The 24,815-nt window shown below is 39.7% G+C and overlaps 1 protein-coding gene and 1 long non-coding RNA gene across 2 annotated transcripts; one reads left to right on the top strand and one right to left on the bottom strand.

Annotated features, from left to right (window-relative positions):
• The first annotated feature begins 12,369 nt into the window (after positions 1-12,369).
• Positions 12,370-16,059, top strand: LOC131231185 (uncharacterized). Its single transcript, XM_058227300.1, has 2 exons — positions 12,370-14,442; positions 15,478-16,059. Exons 1-2 carry the CDS (start codon positions 12,370-12,372, stop codon positions 15,910-15,912), a joined length of 2,508 nt encoding a protein of 835 aa, XP_058083283.1. The 3' UTR covers positions 15,913-16,059.
• LOC131231186 (uncharacterized) lies at positions 12,903-19,728 on the bottom strand. The gene is made up of 3 exons (XR_009164240.1): positions 19,571-19,728; positions 13,387-13,522; positions 12,903-13,263 (listed from the first exon to the last, which is right to left on the bottom strand). It is a non-coding gene; the product is annotated as an uncharacterized LOC131231186 (long non-coding RNA).
• Between the last annotated feature and the right edge of the window lie 5,087 nt (positions 19,729-24,815).

The following is a 24,815-nucleotide window of genomic DNA, read 5'->3' as shown; positions in this document are numbered from 1 at the left end:
CATTGTACAATTTTTCTAATATTCAATTGTTTGTAGTCTCTTATTCACCTCGGCATTCTCACATTGAAATTTTTTCTGCTGCAAGTGAAACATACACTCTTTAGATACCTCAGGACATAAAGAATAAATTTTTTGGTGAGGTGTACAGATTTCTATGGATGATGACGGTCCAGGACATCCAAACTTATTCCAAAGTAGGTCTCTACATAACCTTGTTGAAAACTTTGCTGAGAAATCTGTTAAGATACTTGTCAGAGGAAGAACCAATGCCTCAGGATAAGTGGTAGTTAGGATTAGGAATTTACTACTTTCTTAAGAGTGGGATTGTTAGGATTAATTTGTTTTAGTTTTGTACCAATCCATTTACACATTAAAGACTTTAATCGATTCATTCTTCTTCCTCAGGTACTATCTTTCTAACTCATTCTTTTGTTTGACAGTCTCATTACTGCTATCATTGTATAGTTCTTACATTGAGGATAATGTAGATTTCATATTGGGGTGAGATTAGATAAATCTAATAAGTATTTTCATAGTTTTAAGTAAACATTTTCAAAAAAAATCAAATTTTCAGTTTCAAAACTCTTTTTTAATGTAGTTATGTTGTAAATCTGAATAAATTGTGAGTATTAGGAGAAGATATAGAGTATCTTTTGAAAATCTAGAGTTTAGTTTAATTAGTAGATTTTTAAATAAGTTCTTTCAATGAATTGATTAATAGAAAAGTTAAACATCAATTGAGTTTAATTCACAAATTCACACCTAAATCATATCCTGAAAAGATAACTTGAAATCTTAGTTTTAGCTTGATAATTACTAAAAAGTGATTAGGAACCAAGTCTGGAGATCCTTATCTACCTTAAGGATGAAAATAAGAAGAAAAAGACCAGCTAAAAAACTGTAAGATCGAAAATGGCTACCTATTAGATATGTTTTGATGAGAATTTTTTTATTTTTATTTAAAAAGATGAATAGTGTAAAAGACATCAATATAAAATTGGAAGCTGCAAAAATAAGTGAGAAGGATATAAGTTCGGAATCAGTAACTTGATTGATCTATCCACTTGGAAGTGATAAGCATGACTAACGTTATGGAAGAATGTTACCTTGTATGGAATATAAGTTGGGAGTCACTGAACACACTAGAAACTTGATGTTTGGTGCATTATATTAGGTAATTGAAAAAGAACTTGCTTTAAAATATTGCTATTGACATTGAGCTTTAGATTGATGAAATTTCATCATTATATTTTTGAATTCCACTCACATGTATAGGATTGCACAAGATATTATTTTCTGAAAAAAGATTTGAAAACTGAAGGCTTGAAACATTCTTTCTTCGCATGTTTTACTTGAAACTAGCAAAATTATTTTGGGGGGGGGGGTTTTGTCTGTGTGTGTGTGTGTTGAGTGTGAAATATTGCATATTTCCCTCTTGTTATTCATTGGTTTTGAGAACATAAATACGTTTAATTGATCGATTTTTCACATGTTTACTCTTGCGAAATGATTCTGAGAGCCAAAGAGAAAAGAACACTTAAAGAGAAGATCTATACTTAAAAGATTACCAAATAAAAATTTAGAGATTTAGAAGTCATTAATAAAGAATTCACATGCCAAATATCCAAGGAAACCAGGAGAGGAATGAGGACAATCAAAGATTTGAAGTAAAAGAAATGAATCCTAAAAATTGGCCAGAAAAATCTCATTCTAAAATTCCAAGTTTGAAAAGAGTCCTAAAATAATTTCAAAAACAAATTTCTATCCCACCGAAGTCTAGTTCAGTCCAACTGAAATTGCACAAAATAGTCTAGCAAGAAAATGAAATTTTCAGCTTTAATTCGATCCCACCGAAGAAAACTTCAATACCACCTAAATTTGACAGATTCTGCATAGCTTTTTCATATGCAACTTTGGTGCGGCCGAAGCGTAACAAAAGTGTGTAAATCCAATGTCGGTTTATGAAATCTTAAAGTCAGTGCGAAAGTTGGTGTTCCATAATTATAAATAGTACATATGACATTCCAAAGTATCTTCTAAGGCTTGAAAAGGGAGATAAGACCTATGTAGAGCGTCAACAATGCTCTTCCACTTCGATTTCTTCATGGGTTCTAGTTAATCTTTTTGTTTTTTTACAAGATGTTAGTCTTGTTAGGCTAATCTCTTAACTAAGGCTAATGGATGAAGCTCGTAATTTATTATATTATTTAGTTTTTTGATTCATCAAACAATGGTTGGAATTATGATATTAGATTGCATAGATTTGATTTTACTTTAAAAGTCTATGAGTTATTTATTTCTTGATTTGTTGTGCACGCTGAGTGTGATGAATGCGTGATTTAACAATTTTTTAGCCTTGACCTAGAGAAGGAATCAATATGTATAATTAATTGATCAAATGATGCCTAAAAGTGTTTTAGAGACTTTTGATTCTCTGCGATTGATGTCCGAGTGATTCATGAGAGAATTGTTCAATTGAATTCATATTCTAATATTGTTTATGAATGGTTTAACTGCTATATTTTCCAATTGGATGATTAGGACTTCGATTCCAATTTAGTTGTAATCGTTGAATTAATAAAATATATATTGTGATTGCTACGAGTGGATTCCTAGATCCTTAGGCTTTTATCTTTATTATTTAAAACCATTTTCTAAATCGCTGGATTAAAAATCCAGACAAACCATTGGACTTAGATTAATTCTATTCGTGTTCCCGATTTGTTGTGGATTTGACCTCTCTCTCACCGAGTTATTACTACAACGCAGCCCTGCACTTGGGGTCGTGAACATACGCTCGCACGATGGATTCAGTTCTTCACCCGGAAAGGTGTTTCGCAACTATTTTCCATGATCGAACATAAAAATCTTTTCCTCATTTTCATTTATCTATATTGAAAGGTCTTTTCGTACAGAAGATAAAGGATGCAACCCATCATCAGAGGATGAACCCCACCCTCTAAGTATTACCTGATCCTATTTACAGATTGAGTTAGTGGGTGAATAAGCAGTCTCATCATATTTAGGTCATACACTACATGTATACCTATTCATGCTTGGAGTCATAGTTATTGGTTTGAATGGAGCCGCAATTTCAATTATGGCGCACCTGCACATGCACAGCCGAAAACCACATCAACATCATCATCAAGGTGAGCCCCACACATATAGCCGAAAACCAAAGCAACAACAACATCATGGCCAGCGGAACACCCTTATAAGGTGTATCCGGGTAACACTTAATCCGCTCCTGTGTGGGACAGCACGCAATCCGTGTTCGTTACGTATAATGGAAAGTCATGGAAATTGGAAAGGGTAGCGGATAGAGCTGGGCATCGGTCCGGATCGGATCGAATTGGGTTTAACTCGATCCGATCCGGAACTAAATCCAGGTCACCTGACTCCAACCAATCCGATACATGATTCGCCTAACCCGAATCGAGTCCGACTCGGTCAGAGGAACCGAGTCGGATCGAGTTGGGTACGATTCAGATCGTATGAACTTCATTAAACTGTTTCATGTGATGTGGTCCACTTCAACCTTTAATATATGTCATTTTTTTGCTCAAGGCCTAAAATGATATGTCGAAATGGATGAACGGCTTAGATAAAACATATACTTCAAGGTGGGCCCCACATGGCTCTGAAAAAGCTTTCCATCTACGTATTTATGTTTCTACTAGACGTTGACTTGACGTGTACGGCAACAAATTGCATGACTTGCTTTTCATGTAAGCACAGCTTGCACAGTTGTGATTTTGTATCGACATTAGCGAGTTGTGTGGGTCTAATCATGGGGTATGTGTTATATCCAAACCGTCCATCCATTTGGTGAGCTCATATTAAGGCTTGAGACGAAAAATAAGACAGATCTAACATCAAGTGGACCACACGAATTGTTTAATGGCAAAAATTATTCTCTGCTACTATTTGTGGTGTGGTCGAGATGATCTTTGGATATTATTCATTTTTTGGATAATGTCCTATAATGATCTCTAAAAATATATGAACAATGTAGATATAATAAATAGATCATTGTGGGGTCCATATAACTTTGATCTCCTTTGAACTGTTCGTACAACTCGAAGCTCGAGGAACACCGGGAGCTCGAGGAGCGCAGACGTGTACTGGAAACGAATGGGCTCCTCGCCTACTCCCCCTGCCACCAACAAATGGCCGGTGGTCGGTGCTCTGTGGGCCCCACCATGATGTATGTGTTTCATCCATGCCCTCCATCTATTTTTATAGATCATTTTATGTTATGAGAAAAAAAAATCAGGTATATAGAAATCTCAAGTGGACCACATTGTAGCAAATAGTGTTGAATGAACGTTGACCATTAAAAACATTTTGGAGGCCATAAAAGTTTTTGATCAAGCTGATATTTATTGTTTCCTTTCATTTGGGTCCTTATGACCTAATCAACAGATTAGATGTCAAATAAACAGTATAGTGGACCTTAGGAGGATTATAATGGTGGATATCCAATCATTATTGTTTTCCTATGGTATGGTCCACCTGAGATTTATATCACTATCATGTTTTTACATGAAGCCCTAAAATGATATGTAAAATGGATGAACGGAATGGATGAAACACATACATGATGATGGGGCCGGATCGGGTCGGGTCAGATCGAATTGGATCCAATGGGATCGAATTCCGAATCAGATCGATTCGAGTAGGTATAGATCCGAACTCGACCCAAAAATCTTTCGAATCTAGACTGCCCTACTTGATCCGCACCGATCCAGGCCGTCGGATCGGTTTGGATCGGGTAGGATCCACCAGATCGGGTCAGGATTGCCCAGCTCTAGTAGCGGATTAGATGGTGTACCTACCACGCACCACATGTGTCGTGGGAAAACAGCTCAGCACTGACGAACCTCCAGCTCGAAGTTGTACGAACGGTTTAAGGGGGACGCGGATTTCCGCCAAAAGGCTTTCGCAGGAAGTTCTTGCGCTCCAAGCCTAGGTGGGGCCAACGTGATGTTTGTGCGAAATCCACCCTATCCATGCGTTTTGTGAGCTCACTTTAGAACTGACCAAAAGTTAGAAAGATCCAACACTTAAGTGGGCCGCACTAAAGGAAAAGGTGGGTAGGAAAATTCCTACCGTTGAAACCTTCTAGTCGACAGTGATGTCTACATGCCATCCATACCGTTCATAACGTCATTCATACTATGATGAACATAACACAAAGATTAGCCTAATTTAAAACTTATGTGGCCTCGTAAATATTTCAATTGGGACCACAGTGATATATGAATTTTATCCACACACTATCTATTCATTTTTTTAATATCATTTTAAATTATGAATACAAAAATAAGCTCAAATGGACCATATGGTATTTTAAATTACTCCCGTTAAAAAATTCAAAATTTACAAAATCTGAACTTCATTATCTATAAGACCATATCAAATGGACCACAGAAGTTTAGGATCAAGATGATATTTGTTTTCTCAATTCACCGGGGTCTATAAGACCATATCAAAAGGTTGGATGTCAAATATTCTAAAATGATATGGAAAACTTGGGTGTTTACTCTTGCTCCGGTGGTAGACTCTCAAGAGTTTCAACACCTGATCAGGCGTTCAAGTACCCATAGGTGGTGAAATCCCACTACGGCGTGAGTGTGTGGGGGTGTGTGTGCGTGTGTAAAAAAAAAAGAAGGTGTGGATATAACACATACATCATGGTGAGGCCCAGAAACCTTTGCCACGTCAACACAGCATGCGGTGCCGTATTCTGCGCTACGTTAACCGAGTCCATACACAAAGCAACTCATTTCTCACGTGAATTTCTTTGGACAAGAGAGATAAGGCTGATGTCTGAGAAAGGCAAAGGTTTGATATAAACTTACAATGTGTCCTTAACTGTTCTAGAATTTATTAAGATTTTAGCCATTGGATCTGCGGCCATTCTCGTCGATCCAAACCGTTCACATGGTTATATGCAAAGCTGATGATGGCTGTGTCTGAAATCTTCAAATTTAAAGATCCTAAAGTTTCAATAAATGGCAAACAAAACAGTGGCTACGGAGCAGTTCATATTCCAAGGAAAAGAGTTAAAACCTCATATTCAAAATTTAAATAATCAACGGATTTTTTCCAGGATATCCTTCATCCACGATGAGGCCATCATATAAACACTATGATCATGGAAACATGACCCTTGGTCTAACGGCTTCAGATTGAGTGTATCATCTGACAGTAAGTCCTGATTTATTATATGACACCTCATAAGATATTGCTTCACTCAAGAGGACCGGAAAGTCTTTTGTGGAAGACAAGAAGTTTCCCCATCTCAACAAACCCTTGCAAGAAAGTCATTCTCCATTAACTAAACATCACAATCTAAGCCTCATTCATACTTCAACAGCATTGAAAAAAAAAAAAAAAGTGTGTTGGGTGTTAATCCGGAAATTCATCAGCATATATGACATTCCAATAAGATTTGACTTTGGATATTCAAATCGGATATATACTAAAACATTCCCCTAGCCCGTTGGAATGCAAAATGTCTAATTTATCCTTGAGAAAGACTCCCTAAATAACCAAAACCCCTGTGTAGGCCCCACTAAGCTGTGTTTCCTTTCTTTCACCATTAGCTGTGTGACCCAAATTTTAGTGTAGGGCTCAAAAACCAGCTCCATCCGTAATTCAAGTGGACCACAATTGGAAACAATATACAAGGCTATGACCATGCAAAATATTTCCCACCGTATCATCCACCTAAGTCATGGATTGTTCTGATTTTTAGGCCTCATGCCTAAAGTATTGTGTAACATCTAATGGTTAGAGTGGATTTCACACCGTTATCATTGTGGGCCTTATACAAAAGGCACTATTAACATCGCTCTCCCAGCTATTTCATTTGGTACGGCCCACCTAAATCAGAGGGCCAGCCAGATTTTTTGGCTATAGCCCTAAGATAGGATTACACATCTAACGGTCAACTGGATTTCACATACAGGTCCTTGTCAAAGGAGTGGCTTTCCCAAATGCTGGAAAAAAAATTTCCAGCTCATATATTTAAAATAATAATAATAATAATACCGCGATGTTTACAGGGCTTACCCTGCCGTCACGCAATTTGGGCCATCCTAATCTCTGAGGACTCTTCAACACCATAAATGGGTGAATTAGAAAAAAGTCCAACGGGTTGAATTTAGGCCAATACCATTTTATTTTCGGACATCCATTGATAGCCAACCATCGAATGGTTAGGATAACTCAATTATTGTAATTTTCAATGACCCATACAATTTGGACGGTTTGGATTGATGTGAATTTATCTCTTGTACAGCAGATTAGAGGCCACAACTTTTTATTTTTTTTAAACACACGCACACACACACCCACACACGTGTTGAAACTCCTGAGAGTCTACCACCGGAGAAAGAGTAAGGCCACAACTTAAAATGGTGGTGATCTCCATCATCAACTTCCAAATACAAATAGAATTATTTCCAAAGTCTCCTGAGGTCGGGAATGATATCATCATAAGCCACGCGGAAATATCCATCGGACTCATGAACAATCCCAGCATAATCTCAATTGCCCATCTGTTGGGCCCCCACTGTGGACAAACCATATACGAAAATCTTTGCAGATGATAGCAACGTAGCCGTCCTACCTGTGGCCTATAAAATGGACGGTTCAGAAATGTTATGGTCCACATGAGCAGGAATCGCTTGATCAGACAGTTAGAATCAGCCAATTCCTTTGATTCTTTGGCAGTGGACCAATCTAGAATGAAAGCCATCAGATAAACGTTCTGAAAATGATAATTTGGCTTGACTGGGACCATTTATTCAGTAACAGAAGATTACTTAAGTGGCTTCTCATTGTACCATTCTATTAAAAGATTCATACAATTATTAAATATTTATGTCAAGTGCGACTTGATGACGGTAGCGGATTAGGTAAGAACAAATGCTCACCCGAGAAGGTGCGGCCCTTACCGTGGGGCCCACCGTGATGTTGTATTCAGCATCCATGCCGTCCATCCACTTTTTTCAGATCATTTTAGGGCATTATCCCGAAAATAAATTAGATTCAATTATCAGGTGGACCATACCATAGGAAACAGTTGTGATTAAACGCCTACCATTAAAAACTTCCCAGGGTGCACCTTAATGTTATCAAGGGCACATCATGCACGAAAGGAAAATAAAAAACAAATATCAGCTTGATCCAAAACTTTTGTGGCCTATTAATGGTCAATCACCACTGTCTCCTACGGTAAGGTCCACCCGATAATTAGATTTGCTTTATTTTGTGGATAATACGTGTTTGGATTCACGTTTGGGACAGTACAGCATTGTATAAGGGACTATGATGGGACGTATCCCATGTTTGTTTTGAAACGCCCAGGCGACACATTCCACGCGCACGAATACGGCATGGAACCAGTTTTTGTAATCGAGTGTACATTACCTGCTGACACATCTAAACTCGGCTGACTAGTTTTGTAGTTTGTTCTGCACAGTGGATTTGGTGAGGCCGTGATTGTGAGGCCTACCTTGGTTTATGTGTTGTATATCCATGCCGTCCATCATTTTTTTAAGATCATTTTAGCCCATAAGCCAAAAAATAAAGAAGATATAAATATCAGTTGGACCACACCACAAGAAACAGTGGTCATTAAATGCCTACCATTAAAAAAATTCTTGTGGGCCACAAAAGTTTTAGGTAAAGCTGATATTTGTTTTTTTTTCCTTTCATCCAGGTATTTTTGACTTCATCAACAGCTTGGATGCAAAATAAACATTATGGTGGGCCGTAGGAAGTTTTAATGGTGAGCGTTCAATCACCACTGTTTCCCCTGGTGTGGTCCACTTGAGACTTGAATGTACTTAATTTTTCGGCACATGCCCTATTATTAGCTGAAAAAACGGATGGACGGAATGGATATACAATACATATATCAAGGTGAGCCCACTGTCACGGCCTTGTCGAAATCGGTGCTTCCTCTGCCTATGCCGCGTGTACCATGACTGAGTGCATGTGTAACTCTCGCAGTCCGCCCATGTAGACGGAGTATTACATCCATGCACATGCACTTCTCGATTGTTCACTCATCATGTTCATCACTCAAACTAAACCATCCAAATCGTTGTAAACAATGTAGATACTGTATCAATCATAGCTGATGATCAATGGACATTTGTCCGTTGAATTCTCACCGCTTACTCGTTCTTAACAACCGTCCATTAGATATCCAATAGTAGACCAGTTGAAAGATCGTTTCGATTCATCTTCTGGGTTATGATTCATCTAAAGTGGGCCCCATGGTTTGGACGGTTTAACTTGAGTTGCAAGAAATCCACGTGTCAATCATTTGAGTTGATGCATATGAATCTTCACACTCTGGATATCATACTACCATACACACACACACACACACAACTTGTGCCCCTTATATGTCATTTCCAAACATTGATCTGTACTATAAATAGTATATATGGAAGGACAATACGTCCTATCCAAACATTGGTTAGTAGCACGTTTCCACTGGATGTATTCTGAATATCACTCAACATATATATGAACAGTACCGAAATACAATACAATACAACCAAAACATGAATCCAAACATGCCCTAAAATGATTAGGGAAAATATATGAACTGTGTCGATACAGAATACATATATCAAAGTGGGACCCACAATAAGGGTTACACCAACTTGGGTCAACTTCATGAGGATTATTAAATAAAATAGCCCTAAATTATTACTTTTTTTTCTTTTTTCCGCACGCGCGCACACACACACCCCACACTCATGTCATAGTGGGATTTCACCACCTATGGATACTCGTACCCTTGACCGGGTGTTGAAACTCCTAAGAGTCTAAGGACTAAATTATTACTTTTTTTTAAATATTAAAAAAAAAAAAAAACATGCGCACACACCCCCTACACTCACGCCATAGTGGGATTTCACCACCTATGGATACTTGAACCCTTGACCCGATGTTGAAACTCCTAAAGAGTCTAAGCCTTAAACTATTACTTAATATAGGCATTGACACTATAAATTAATGTTATATCTTTTTTTGCCCTCCAAGCACTATTTTAATTTTTTCAATTTAAAAATGTACCTCTACCAACGGTTAACTTACCAACCATTGACTTTTTGTGGAAGTCTAGAGAGCCTATTGGGAATGGGATGTAAGCCTTACTAAATCAATGATCGGAGTCACCCCTCAGTTAATTTGATATATTCACCTTAATCAGACATTCATGAACACAAAGTAGAGTCATTTAAAAAAAAACTTAAGTCATTTAAAAAAAAAAAAAAAAAAAAAACAACTTAGGAGTTGTCTGTAGCCCATAATTGCATTAATGTTATGAGTTAATTTCGAATTATTTTCTCTAGTGTGCCCTTCGATGATGAATTTTACCTTTAAACTTGTACCGATGGCATGAAATTAAAACCGGCTTGCGTCCTACCCCCGCTAGACGGAAATCAGATCAAGCGAAGGCTATATGGGGACTGCTGTGATATATTGGTTTTATCCACACTGTTCATCCAATTTTCAGATCATTTAAGGGCATAAACCCAAAACTGAGGCTCAAGTGGGCCACACCACAGGAAGCAGCGGTGATCATGACTCCCACAGTTGAAACCTTCATAGGAACCACCGTTATGTTTATTGGCCACCCAACCTGTTCATAAGGTCATATATACCTGGATGAAGGGAAAATACAAATAGCAGCTTCATCCAAATCTTCCTGTGGTCCCAAGATGTTTTTGACGGCGGATGTCCAATCCCCACCATGTGGTCCACTTGAGCCTTGGATCTGCCTCATTTTTGGGCTCATACCCTAAAATGATCAAGAAAAATGGATAAAATCCATACATCACGGTGGGCCCCAGAAAGCTCCTGCCTGGACCGATTCCTTCCAGGTGGGGGCAGGACACAGTCCGCTTGCGGTGGGTTGAGAGAAGACCATTGAATCATTGATAGTCGCATGATACGACTACCCACGCAAGTGCACATAGCCACAACCGTTCCTTCTCCATACATGTACATCAGTCCAAGCCGTCCAAATAGATGGCCCAGCAAAGATGGGGCACAGCCTCAAAAGTCAGACTGAATGGATCATCCTACTCTCCCAGTACTTCATTCATTTATCTTAGACCATATACATTTTCATTTCATCCGTTCATTTATTACCAACCAATCGAACGGTCAGATCATACTCTGCCAGAGTATGTCAACTAACTACTATTCCTTGGATTCATGAAAGAAATTCAAAAAATTTAGAAAAGGAAAACAGAAAGAAGGGTATCCCCCAAGACACTACATCAAAATGCTGCAAGTTAAAAGGGCGAGAGTCAAATATCATAACATAAAAGAAACTGAGAAACATTCAACGAAAAAACCAACTCCCAAAAGAAAGATAACATAAGAAGAGGGAAGAAACTCAAAGGAAGCAGAAGAGAAGCAACAGCCCTTCGAACAAGCCACAAACGTGCACCCCAAGCTCACCTTCCTCTTCCATGAACATCTCCATTTTCTCTCTTTCTATAAATTCACGACTGCCCATTTTCAAATAACACCTCATCCGACAATTCTCGACATCAACATCGAATACCCATTTCTAATCTAACTACATTCTCCATTTCCAATTTAACTATATTCTTTCCATATTCAACTGCATTCAGAAAGCCTACATTTTTTGTGCTCAATCCACTACAATTTGAACATAAATTACATAGATATCACACAAAGTCAATTGATTGATCTGAGAGGAGTTCTTTTGATAAGGTAAGCTTTCAAATTTGGCATATCACAAGAGTTGTTATCAGATTCAAGTCATTGGTGCCTGTTAGAACGTAACCAGTATTGCTCTCTGGCATCCTTTGGCTATCAGTCTGAAAAATCTGAGGCCCTTGGTTCCACCATCAAAGCAATCAAAAAGCTCCAAAGTCTCCAAAACGGGACGATCCTAACTCTTCAGTCGGTGGCCTTCAAATAGTTAAGGAAAATTCCAGCAGCCATCTCCATGTGACGTGAACAAGATCGAACATGGTCCATCGATGATGGGGACCAGCAGATTAATAGTCTGGATCAGTAAACCATGGGACCCACTTTTGTAAACTGGCGGCCTGAGGACAGTACACATCGTTGAGTTGAAGATCATACAATTTCTCTATGCTTCATACAATTTTGGAATTTCTATCCTTTAAAAGAAAATTTTAGGAATTTCTTGCACATTTGTTTCACTATTTTTTTTTCTTTTTTGGAAAAGATAAAAGAGTATTTCTATCACCTGACAACTATTCTGCTGGAATTTTGTGTAGGTTTTAATAGAATTTGCATAGAGATCAAAGGGCAAAAGCTTTCTGGACCATGGAATACAGGAGTCCCAAATTGAAAGAAGGTGAAACGAGCGTTTGTCTGCAGATCACCGAACAGGTGCATCTGCCCACAAAGTTCAGCGAACCCACGAAAGAAATCCCTGATACAATGGAAAAGACTGACAGCAACATGAACTCTGGTGGTTCTTCTGTAAGACAAGCCGATCAGGCACCAGAAAAGAAGCTCACCCTTTTCGCTCTTCGGCTAGCAATTCTTGAAAAAGCAGCAAGTGGCCTCGGAACACTGGGATTCATCTGGGCCACAGTCGTTCTTCTGGGAGGTTTCGCCATTACCTTGGGTAAAAAGGATTTCTGGTTCATCACCATTATTCTCCTCATCGAGGGAACACGAATTTTCAGCCGAAGTCATGAACTCGAATGGCAACATCAGGCAACATGGTCACCTGCAGATGCAGGGAAGTTCAGCTTCCGAGCATTGAAATCCAGCTCCAACTTCCTGATTCGGACTCTGAAAACTTTATTTCTGCCATTTTCAATCACCCAGCCAGAAACGAACAATAGCCAAGAAGTAACAGACAACACCAACATCAATATATCAAGAAATCAAGATTACCAGAATCCGGCAACACGAACATGGGTGACACAGGAAGTCCCTTTACTTCCATATGCAGGATGGGTTTTCCTAACGAAGAACATAAGTAAGTTTCTCTACTGGCTTCAGCTGTTATCGGCCTCTGCCTGCGTGTCACTCTCACTTACAAGGCTTATCCAGCAGGACTATGGGGATGTAATAAGCAAAGGCGATTCTGACAAGAAGAATCACAAGTCGGCTTTGAATATTTTCTATGCTTTGGCCCTTGCTGAAGCTCTGTTGTTCTTGATGGAGAAAGCCTACTGGAAATGGAGGGTAAGCTATGGTAAATTGCTGCATGAGGTGAACGATGAATGTGAGTTTGGTAATTCAGGCTTAGTTTCAATCAAGCGGTTCTTCTATGATGCCTACTCAAGATGTGTTAATGGGAGCATCTTTGATGGATTGAAAATAGACCTGGTTTCTTTTGCAGAGGAGCTGTTGGAATCAAATTCCAATGACGAGCAGCTCACTGGAGTTAGGATCCTTCGCAAGTTTGCAACCAGCAAGCGGTACTCTCACAGCACACTTCGGAAGATTGGGACGTCAGTACCTGTGATAGAAAGATTGGTTGAGATGTTAACCTGGAAGAACCCAACAGAAGAAGAGATCAGAAAATCTGCTGCTGAAATCCTATCAAAGCTAGCAGGAAAGAAACAGAATTCTCTTCGGGTTGCTGGAATTCCAGGTGCGATGGAATCGATATCATCATTGCTGTACACCGGCCAGAGCTCTGGCAGTGCAGCTGACGAAATCCGCCAGAAAAGCATTGTTGCAGACCATGAAAATTATGAGCTTTCAGTTTTCAATCTCTTGGGGCTTCTGATTCTTAAGAAATTAGCGCACGATCATGATAACTGTGGAAAGATCGGGAATACAAGAGGTCTCCTGTCAAAAATTATCAATTTTACACACGCTGATGAAAGGTTGTTGAGAGACAATTCCATAGCAGAATCCCAGATTACACTGCTCAAACGATCCCTACAACTGGTGAAGATGCTCGCAAGCACGCCAGGTACCACAGGAGAAACCCTCCGGCATCGAATTTCGGAGAATGTTTTCACAATCAGCAACATCAGAGAGATTTTACAGTATGGGGAGAATTACAAAGTGCTGCAGAAACTGGGGATCGAGATTCTAACCAGTTTGGCAGTGGATGCGGATGCAAAAGAGAGGATTGGAAGCACCGGCGGAATTCTCAAGGAACTGTTATACATTTTCTTCATCCAGGGATTACCAGAAAATCAGGATGTGGTGAGAGTCGCGGGTGGAGAAGCTCTAGCAGTGCTGGCATGGGAGAGTGAGAGGAATTGCAAACGGATTCTCAGATTAGAGGCAGTGGAGAAGCTTGTTAGGGCACTGAACAATCCGTTGCTGCGTGTGAATTCGGCAAGAATTTTACGGAACTTGTGTGCTTATATCGGAGATGATTGCTACTTCCAGTTGAAGGGAGTTGCTACTGCTACACCAACTGTAAGTTCTCTGTACCTTCAGCGGTTGGAAAATTATGAAAATTTTGGTTTACTTTCTAATATGAATAACAAGAATGCATGTGTACGGGATCCACTATCTACACGAAGCTTGATTGATACGCCCATATACAATTGTACAAAGCTGTACAATCGAGTTACCTAACATAGAGGAAGGGTGTATTCACTAATCCATATACACATTCATATTTGAAATGGTTAGTCTGCACGAAGCATTTTCTGTTAGGGCCTGCCTGTTTGGATTGTAGGAAAAGAAAAGAAATATATATATATATATATATATATATATATATATATAATGATTATCCTATGATGGATTCTCATGGCTTCCATGAGCACTGTTAGAGTATATTAGTTAGATTATGATAATACCTCTTTTGTTGATACGCATCTGTTAGGATTTCCATAGATCTTTAGACATCTCCAATTTCTTCTATATATTCTCCTCATTGTTAATGAAATAAACAAGTTCCATTTTCTGCAATGTAGTCTCTCTGATTTAACATAGTATCAGAGCACCTGATTCGGGATTCTGGTTTAACCAGTGGGATTCTGGTTTAACAAACATTATTAAAATATAGCTTTCCAAGGATTCCATTTTTGCAATCTTGTTTGGGTAGCTAGTAGCAATCTCATATTCCTCTCGCAATGGTGAGCTCGTACCTTGTGTGTGAGAATTTGACCATGGAAAACAGTACTAATTGCTGTGGACTATTGTTTCCTCTCCTGTCCAAACAACACAAAAGGTCCCAACAATGGAAAACGCTTTCCATCATTGGATAATCATTATATCTTCTTTTCTCACTGTCCAAACAAGGTTTTTTTTTTTTTTTCATGTTTAAGTCCAAAATTTGTAGTTTTGTAGAACTATTTTAAGTGTTTTTTTTTTTTTTCCTGTTTTTGAGAGGAATATAATCATTTTAAGTTACAATATACAAACACATACTGGATTAAAATTATGTTTGGATGACGAAGTCATAAGAGGGGGAAAAATTCATAACTGGTTTTATACCTGCAGGTCCTGAAGGCAACAATGTCTGAAGAAAAGAAATTACAGGAGATAGCAGTTGGGCTTGCTGCACAGATATTCAGATTCATGGATGCTCATGAATTAGGCATCGCATTTGATCAAAGTGGCAAAGATGAAACTAAGTTAGCAACAGAACTGGTATTAATACTTCAAAAACACCAGTACCCATCAACCAAAGTCCCAAGAATTAGGAGGTTTGTGATCGAGCTGGCAATTTGTATGATGAAAGCCAAAGAAAAAAATATCCAGATTTTCAAGGTTCTTGGGATGGAGAAGGAGCTCAAGAATGTTGCCGGGACTACATCAGAACTCGAATGCTTTGTTGTTTTTTCCGGGAGTGTTGGGCTAAGTCGGCATAGAACAACCGTCTACTCACTTGTGGACACAGCACTACAATTGCTAACTTATGGCCGGGATCAATAATCACAATATTGATTTTATCATCCGCCAAGGAGATCAGGCAATAAACTAATACAAATATGCATGAGTTCATTGATTTTTTTTGTGTACCAATAAATTGCAAGCAATGTATATTTTTGAGATTCTTTGGTAGAATTTTTAATTCCACAAGGTGGTCTTATCATACTTACTGACTTATATTGTCAGTTCATAACTTAATTCAGAAAAATCTTCAATTCACACAGTCTTACACTTTTTTCCATTTCAACTTTCAGAATGCATGCTTTCCACCCTTTCGTCTAATATTCATCCACTACCTCATGATCTAAGAACGGCCCATCAATGATACTTCTCCTTGCTACAGACATACTTTCAGATGAGTCGGGGATTGTAATCTCAGACCAATGAAAACAAGGTCCTAAAACTCAATTTTGAAGAGTGACTTGCCTGGAGCCAAGACCATTATAACTCATTCACTTTCGGTAGAAACCGAGTCATACAGTTAGTTGTCCAAAAATTTGGGTATGGATCTCAGATAGTTCTCTAGCGGAACCTAGTCCAAGCAGTTTTGATGAATTATCCTTGGATAAAAGCAGGTGTCTACAAACAAGAAGCAGGGATATGGCAGGGGTGTTAAAAGTAACAATTTAAAGACATCATGCATTAATAAAATGTCCATACAGAAATTTGAAGAAAAACACATTGAACAAGAGATATATTATTAGGGAGTGGGATTCCTAAACTGCGGATTGGAGTGCTGTACGTTTATTTTGTTTTTCTGTTGGTTTTGCTCTGTTGTCTGTATTTTTCCTTTTGCCCTTTGGGCTTCTAATAATATTCATCCTTCAAAATAAATAAATAAAATAAAATAACCAAGAGATATATGAAACACTCAAAACAAAATAGCTCATGATTTTACTTCACATTCAAGTACAATAAGCTCAAAATTGTTATAAACAAGAAAATTTCTCTCATGATAGTTATCAGAGCAACTAAAAATAATCAGAAGAAAATGAGATTTACAAAGGCAGGACTTTCTATTATTTATTTTTATTTTTTCTTGAGTAATAACTGAATTTTGCTAAAAAGAAGCAGAACAGCTTAAGGGCGAGGAAGAGCCAGTAACAAGTGAGCCTCTTGTAACTGCCTCTTTGGCAAGAGAACCAGCAATCCCACTCGCATACCTCAAGACAAAAGCAAATACATTAAGGGCTTGTTTGAATTTTCAATTCAGTGGTAAATACAGGGTAAATGGGTAATAATTATTTCACCTGGTATTTACAGCACTATTCCCGGTGCTTGATTTGACCGGCTGCTCTTTAGACACAAAAACCGAGAAGGCCACAAAATATTTGTGGGTCCCACCGTGATGTATGTTGATTATCCACACCGTTCATCCATTATGCCAGCTGAATTTATGGCATGAGCCGAAAAATGAGGCATATTCAAAGCTCAAGTGGACCACGCCATGAGAAAAAGGAAATCGAACACTTAATGTTAAAAACCTCTTGGGGCCACTATTTCTTTTGGTGTGGGCCACTATGTTGGATTTGCCTCATTTTTCGGTTCATGCCTAAAAATATTGTGGTAAAACGGATGGACGGAATGGATATATAATATACATCACCTTGGGGTCCACAAATTTAAATTAACTCTTTTGAACCGGTTTCCAAGGTAGAAATTCGTTTGATTTTCAAACAGGTGAAATGGTAATAATTACCCATTTACAGGGGTAATTACACAAGCTCTCAAATATCAAACAGGCCCTAGGAGGACATTTGGATGCCTCTAAATGGGGCTAATTGTAAATGGTTACAGTGAAAATTGCCTGCAAATGACTTCCAGGTGAAAAGCTATGATTACATTTACAGGCTCTCCATTTACAACCTAGCGGCTATAAATGGAAAGATTGGCTCTCTATTTAGGGTCGTTTGGATGCCTATAAATGGGGCAACTTGTAAATGATTTATAGGGAAATCATTTACATTCTGCCTTCGGATAACTTTTTTTGTTGTAAATGATTTACAGCATTTACCTCCATCTCATTTCAGCCTAACGGCTATATTTTCAAAGATTGGCTCTCCATTATAGGACTTCAACGATTTACAGGCTATCCAAACATAGAGAATCATTTACCTGTAAATCATATACAGCTTAAAGGCAAATAGGACAGGCTGTAAATGGTTTATACCCGTAAATCATTTACTACTTAAACCATTTACATGAATCAAAACGAACACTTACAAGACTTAAAAATAAAAAATAAAAATAAAAATAAAAATAAAAAATTACAGGCTATCTAGACATTTTGTTAAGTCCATCTATATGAATATTTAAGCCGATTATTAGGCTAAATCAATCATCAAGTGGGTTATAAAAATGGGCCTACAAATTCAAAATGCCTCCAATATAGAAATGCTGGTAATGCTTAAATGTGCCAAAACAAAAAATTACAAGGCAATGGCCTAATACAACTTATCTGCAACTCATAAGAACAAGAGAAGCATTGTACAATAGCATTCGATTACATAATCAGATGCTATAAACAGATTTCATGGCTCCCTAATCCAAACTATTGAGGGTCATAGGGCTATGTAAAAGGAGACAAGATCAATTGTGTCAAAAAAAAAAAAAGGTTGCAAAGGGACATATCGACAGTCCGATCAATTGATCCGAACCTTTCCATCAAGTTCAGCCCCACAATTAATGAACCACTAAGCAAAAATTACACCAGTCAAATAATTGTAACCATCCAATCGATCGCCAAAAAATGGACAACAAAGATTGTTTATGGAAATAATAAGTGCAATAAAAAATTCCAAACATCCATTTGGAGGGACCATAGTTGATTGCTTATGGTTGTAAACAACCCTTTGATTACATGCTCCTAAACATATCATCCATAGATTGGAAAACCTAAACATATCATCCATAGATTGGAAAACCAATGGCTACAAGAAAGAAGCACAAGTTCCATATCCATGCCATCCATCGGTTTTGCCAACTCATTTTAGAGCCTGGGCCCAAAAACGAAGCACATCCAAATCTCAAGTGGGCCACACCATAATGGAGGTGCATTTCCCCCTCTTCCCCTCTAATTTAGGTGTGTTTCCCCCTCTTAAAAGATGCATTTCCCCCTCACAAAAATTCCCCACCCCCCAAACCCAAGCACCACCTATAAGCAACTTCCTTGAAAGTCACTTCCCACTAATCCATCTTACAGCCATCCAAACAGGCCTTTACTTGTGTCATTTACAGAATCGAGCCAAACAGCTTAAACCATTTTTACAGGCATCCAAACGACCCCTAAGATCGTGAAAAAAAAAAAGCCCTAATTTCAGAAATGACAAAAGCTGTTTTCCATGACCCAAACTCCATGGAAAAACCCATCTAATAACAATTTGGGTGCTTCCTTTTGATCATCAAAGGCTCCTTACAAGGAATTCACAAAAATTCTCAACCTCTTGCACAGGGGGAAGAGCCTCCACTTTGAGAGAATCAACAGAAAAAGGACATGACAATATCTCCTCTGCCATTTCTCAAAACACCTCCAATCTCCAACGCAAACTGCTAGGAAAGCACCAATGTAGGTTGAGGTGCATTTCATGAGAATCAATGAAATATCAGTAATTTCATGAAATGCCAGTTTTCAAGAAATGTTTACGAAGATGTCAGATGATACCTGCTTCGAGAGGAACAGGGGATGTGAGCCCAAAAAACCCGCGGTAATCACCATGCATCACCATCTTTACAATTTCTGGTGATCCACCTTCCCAGTTACATCTGCAGTTCTCATGTAAAACTGAGGTCACTTGTACGAGAAGAAAGCAGTATGAGTTGCAGTGCATTACCGTGGAAGCGGTTGTGTGGTGTGCCGGTCACCAACCTCGGTGTGTGATGACGTGGCAAAGTTCTGTAGGCCCCACTATGATGTATGTATTATATCCATACCGTCCATGCATTTTTTGAGATCATTTGAGATCATTTTAGGGCACGATAACAAAAATGAGCCAGATACGAACCTCAGATGGGCGACACAACAGAAAGCAGTGGGGATTGAACCATTGCCATTGAAAACTTCACGAGGGCACAGAAGTTTTGAATCAAGCTGATTTTTTTTTTCCCGGTCTTTGTGACCTAATGAACAGGTGAGATGGAAAATAAACACCATGGTGGCCCTGCGAAGGATCCAATGGTGGACATCATCGTCCCGCTTTCTGTGGCATGGGCCACTTGAGGTTTGGATCTGTCTCAATTTTTTTGTCAAATTCCCTAAAATGATCTTGCAAACTGAATGAACGGCATGGATATAACAAATACATCATTTAGGGCATATAGAACTTTGCCAAGTTAATATACCAAGGTGTTGGTATTACACGGTTAAAAGATGCATCAGGATGAATCCGGCCCATCCAAGACAGTGCAGTCTTTGATATCTCTACTAAGAACAAACTTGTTACTCTGTTGCGACGATACTCTGACATTTTTGCATGGTCTTATAAAGACATGCCCGGCATCGACTCATCAGTAATCACTCATCGCCTCAATATTAATCCGACCTACAAGCTGGTCTGACAGAAGAGGCATGCTCTCGGCCCTGAAAGATATGCTATAATAGAGGAATAAGTGAGCAAACTTCTAAAGGCCAAGTTTGTCGAGGAAGTGTACTATCCCGATTGGATAGTAAACATCATCCTGGTCAAAAAAGCCAATGGGAAGTGGCGGGTCTGCGTGGACTACACCGACCTAAATAAAGCTTGCCCAAAAGACAGTTTTCCTCTTTCTAGGATAGACCAGTTGGTCGACAGCACCGCGAGGCATGAGTTACTTAGTTTTATGGACGCCTATTCAGGCTATAACCAAATTGTAATGCATTCGAGTGATAAATCAAAAACCACCTTTGTCACCGATAAAGGCCTTTATTGTTACCGATTGATGTCGTTTGGGTTAAAGAATGCAGGAGTGACCAACCAAATGTTGGTCAACAAGATATTTGCCCGTCAAATAAGGCAGACGATGGAAATGTATATAGATGATATGCTCGTCAAAAGCATCCGAGCAACAGTTCATGTAGCCAATCTTGAGGAAATGTTTCTCATCCTTCGGCAATACCAGATGAAATTGAATCTGAGCAAATGCGTCTTTGGTGTAAGCTCGGGCAAGTTCCTCAGCTTCCTGGTCAGGCAGAGAGGGATCGAAGAAAATTCTGAGAAGATCAAAGCCTTGCTTGACATGGAATCGCCTAAGACGATCAAAGATATCCAGAAGCTGACTAGAAGAATTGCAGCACTCAACTGCTTTGTGTCCCGAGCCACAGACAAATGTCTTCCCTTCTTTAAACAGCTAAAGGGTCGGCAGATAGTCAATTGAATAGAAGAATGTGAAACAACCTTTCAGTAACTTAAAGAATACTCAGGGTCACCTCCCTTACTCTTCAAGCCCGAGCCAGGCGAAACACTGTTGATGTATTTAGTTGTTTCTGATGCTGCTGTAAGCTCGGCCTTGATCCGCGAGCACGAGGGGAAGCAGTTTCCAGTTTATTACATTAGCAAAGCTCTCGTTCCGGCAGAAACGAAATATCCGACCTTGGAAAAGGTGGCTCTAGCATTGGTTATTTTATCCCGACGCCTGTGGCCCTACTTCCAGGCTCATTTGATAATCATTCTGACCGACCAACCACTGCGTTGAATACTCCAAAAACCGGAAGCTTCAGGACAACTCACAAAATGAGCAATCGAGCTGAGCGAGTTTGACATCCTTTATAAACCTAGAGTCACGATCAAGGGTCAGGCAGTGGCCGACTTCATCGTTGAAGTAATGCAGCAATCCGAGCCAACCTCAGCCAAATTAGAGAGGCCGATTGACCAATAAGTTCAAGAATAGACTCCTCCCACTCATCCCCTTTGAAAACTCTACGTTGATGGCTCTTCCAACTCTAAGGCAAGTGAGGCAGGGGTTGTCCTGGAAACTCCTGATCACAAGATTTGGATTTCAAGCCTCCAACAACACAGCAGAATATGAAGCTCTGCACCTAGGACTTCGTTTGGCAGCCAGTTTGGGAGTCACTCATCTCGACGTGTACAGCAATTCTCAATTAGTCGTCAACCAGATAGCCGATATCTACCAGACTAAAAAAGAGAAACTAAAAGCCTACCTACAAAGAGCAAATGACTTGATTGGCGGGTTTCAACACTGTACCGTCATCTGGATCCCGTGAGCCGAGAATGCCAGAGCCGACCTTTTGGCAAAACTTGCTTCAGCCGATGAAGATAAAATCTCCAGGTCCATCCCGATTGAGTATGTTGTCGAGCCGAGTGTAAATGAGACTAACTCCGCAGTCGTACTCCCCATTGATTCTGGACCTACTTAGGTCGATCCTATCATTCGGTATATCGAGACCGGTGAGTTGCCTGAAGATCGAGCCGAGGCTCGACGACTGAATATCCAAGTCGCGCACTACACTATGCTCAACGAGATCCTATACAAGAAAGGATTCTTCGCACCGCTCCTGCAATGTTTACAACCTAGCGAGACCGACTACGTCATGCGAGAATTCATGAAGGTATCTGTGGCAATCACTCTGGAGGACGATCCTTGGCTCACAATGTTGTTTGGCAAGGCTACTACTAGCCGACCATCCAGCAAGATGCCTGGAAGCTTGTCCAAAGTTGTGATAAAACAATTCCTCAGCAGTCACCGGAGGAGCTCACCCCAATGGTTGGCCCTTGGCCCTTTGCTCAATGGGGAATCGACATCATCAGACCTTTCCCACAAGGAAGGGACAGACCAAGTTCGCTGTCGTCGCTGTAGACTACTTCACCAAGTGGGTAGAAGTCGAACCCTTAGTTAAGATAATCGAGTAGAAAATTATAGATTTTGTTTGGAAAAACATCATCCGCCGATTTGGGTTACCTCGGACTATCATTTCTGATAATGGAAAATAGTTCGACAACCGGTAATATCGAGAGATGTGTCAAAACCTCGGGATCAAAAATGTTTACTCGTCTCCACGTCATCCCCAAGCAAATAGATAAGTTGAAGTTATCAACAAGATAATCAAGTAACATCTCTGAACCAAGTTCGACTGGGCCAAAGGAGCGTGGGCCGAAGAACTTCCTAAAGTTTTGTGGGCCTATCAAACCACTGCTCGAACTGCGACAGGTGAGACCCCGTTCTCCCTAGCATATGGGCCGTAGGTAATTACCTCCATGGAAATCGGGTTGCACACTGCTCGAGTAAGCTCGTTCGATGAACAAGACAACGAGGAACTACTGACACTTAACCTTAACCTTCTGGAAGAATGAAGAGAACAAGTTCGGTTTCAGACGATCGTCCATCAGCAGCAGGTATCTCGATTCTACAATGTCCAAGTCAAGGTTAGACGATTTCGAGTGGGAGACTTAGTCATCCGGAAGACATTTCAAAACACTAAGGAGGTCGTTGCAGGCACGCTGAGGCCCAACTGGGAAGGACCCTACGTGATTGCTAGCACTGTCCGACTTAGTACATATCGATTGGAAAATCTGACCAGCTAGCTATTGCCTCATCCTTGGAATGCTGAATATCTCAAAGTCTACTATCCCTAAGTTGGTCAACGTACAATCATCGCTTAGCCTTTATCAACAAACATGCCAGGATTCACAAAAAATAATGTAAATTTGACAATGGATTGCGAGAAAAAATGTATTCATTGATTATAATAGTATTGTTCCAGCGTTTACATTAGTATTACATTGGCAAAAAAAAAAAAAACAAATAACAACAGAAGTACATAATGTCAAGGGTGGATAATGCTCACTTCTGCAGATGCTCTTGAGCTCGGCGCTCGGCGTGTTTGAAGTGCCTGAAGTAGATGCGGGGAGCAGAAAGGAGTGTTGCTCCGCAAAGCTAACTTCTTGGCTCAGCTGCCTCATCAAGAGCTAATTCAGGAGCCGCCGAAGGACCTGCCTTAGGAGCAGCATCGGGAGTCGCCTTAGTGTATGTCTCGGGGTTAACTGTGACTCCCTCACCTGAACTGTCAGATCCTGACTTGCTCTCGTCGAAGCCAAAGAGGTTGAGCTCAGGAAAGCTCTCCTTCATCCCCACACACTCATGGAGTGATCTAGGAAGTAATAAACATTCAAGTTCTAAACAGTATTCTCGTAAGGCTGCAGAAAGCATATGGGATCTACTGTACTAGGTTCTTCCGATGTTAGTATTGATCAAGAGCGAAAAGGTTACAATTGTTACCCATAAAGTCACGGAAAGCATAGGGACAATCACAATGTTTTCCCTAAATCCCATGATATGTGCGAGTCATCTACTTTCGAACAATGAACTGACTCAAATACAAAGGCAGGTAACAAGTCTAGACTGCATATTAATCTGATTACGGATGGTGGGGTGTCCACTCACTTTAGTATTCAGTTGCACACAACCTCTGCCAAAGAGGTACATCTGTAGACACCTCACCTCGTGCCGATAAGCTTTATTGAACAAAAACCCTGATCCATACCCTTAACTCTTTATCCAAACCTTAATCCATACCCTTAAAATCCTAATCCAAACCTTGATCCATACCCTTAAGCCTGATCCAAACCCTGATGTGTTCCCTTAACCTTGATCCATACCCTTAACCCTAAGTTAAACTCCAATTCATACCTTAAACCCTAATCTAAAACTTAGAAACCCTAAAACCTAGTTAACCCAGTCTTAGTAACTCGACAAAATCTTAAAACAGGTCTCAAACCCGAACCAAAACCCTAAGGGCCCGTTTGCTCGGGTGGATTGAAAGGGATTGAATGGTATTAGGGTGGATGACATGGATTTCTAGGTAATGATGGCATTGTCAGTGGATTGCCTTGAGATACATGGGATTGCTACTACCCTGGATTGCTATATCTAGTCTGTTTTGCACGCCCGGCCAATCCCGGGATTAAACCTTCCCA

This window comes from Magnolia sinica, chromosome 17 (genome assembly GCF_029962835.1).
Source record: "Magnolia sinica isolate HGM2019 chromosome 17, MsV1, whole genome shotgun sequence".
In the NCBI taxonomy this organism is placed as follows: Eukaryota; Viridiplantae; Streptophyta; class Magnoliopsida; order Magnoliales; family Magnoliaceae; genus Magnolia; species Magnolia sinica.
This window is presented reverse-complemented; position numbering and strand designations above follow the sequence as displayed.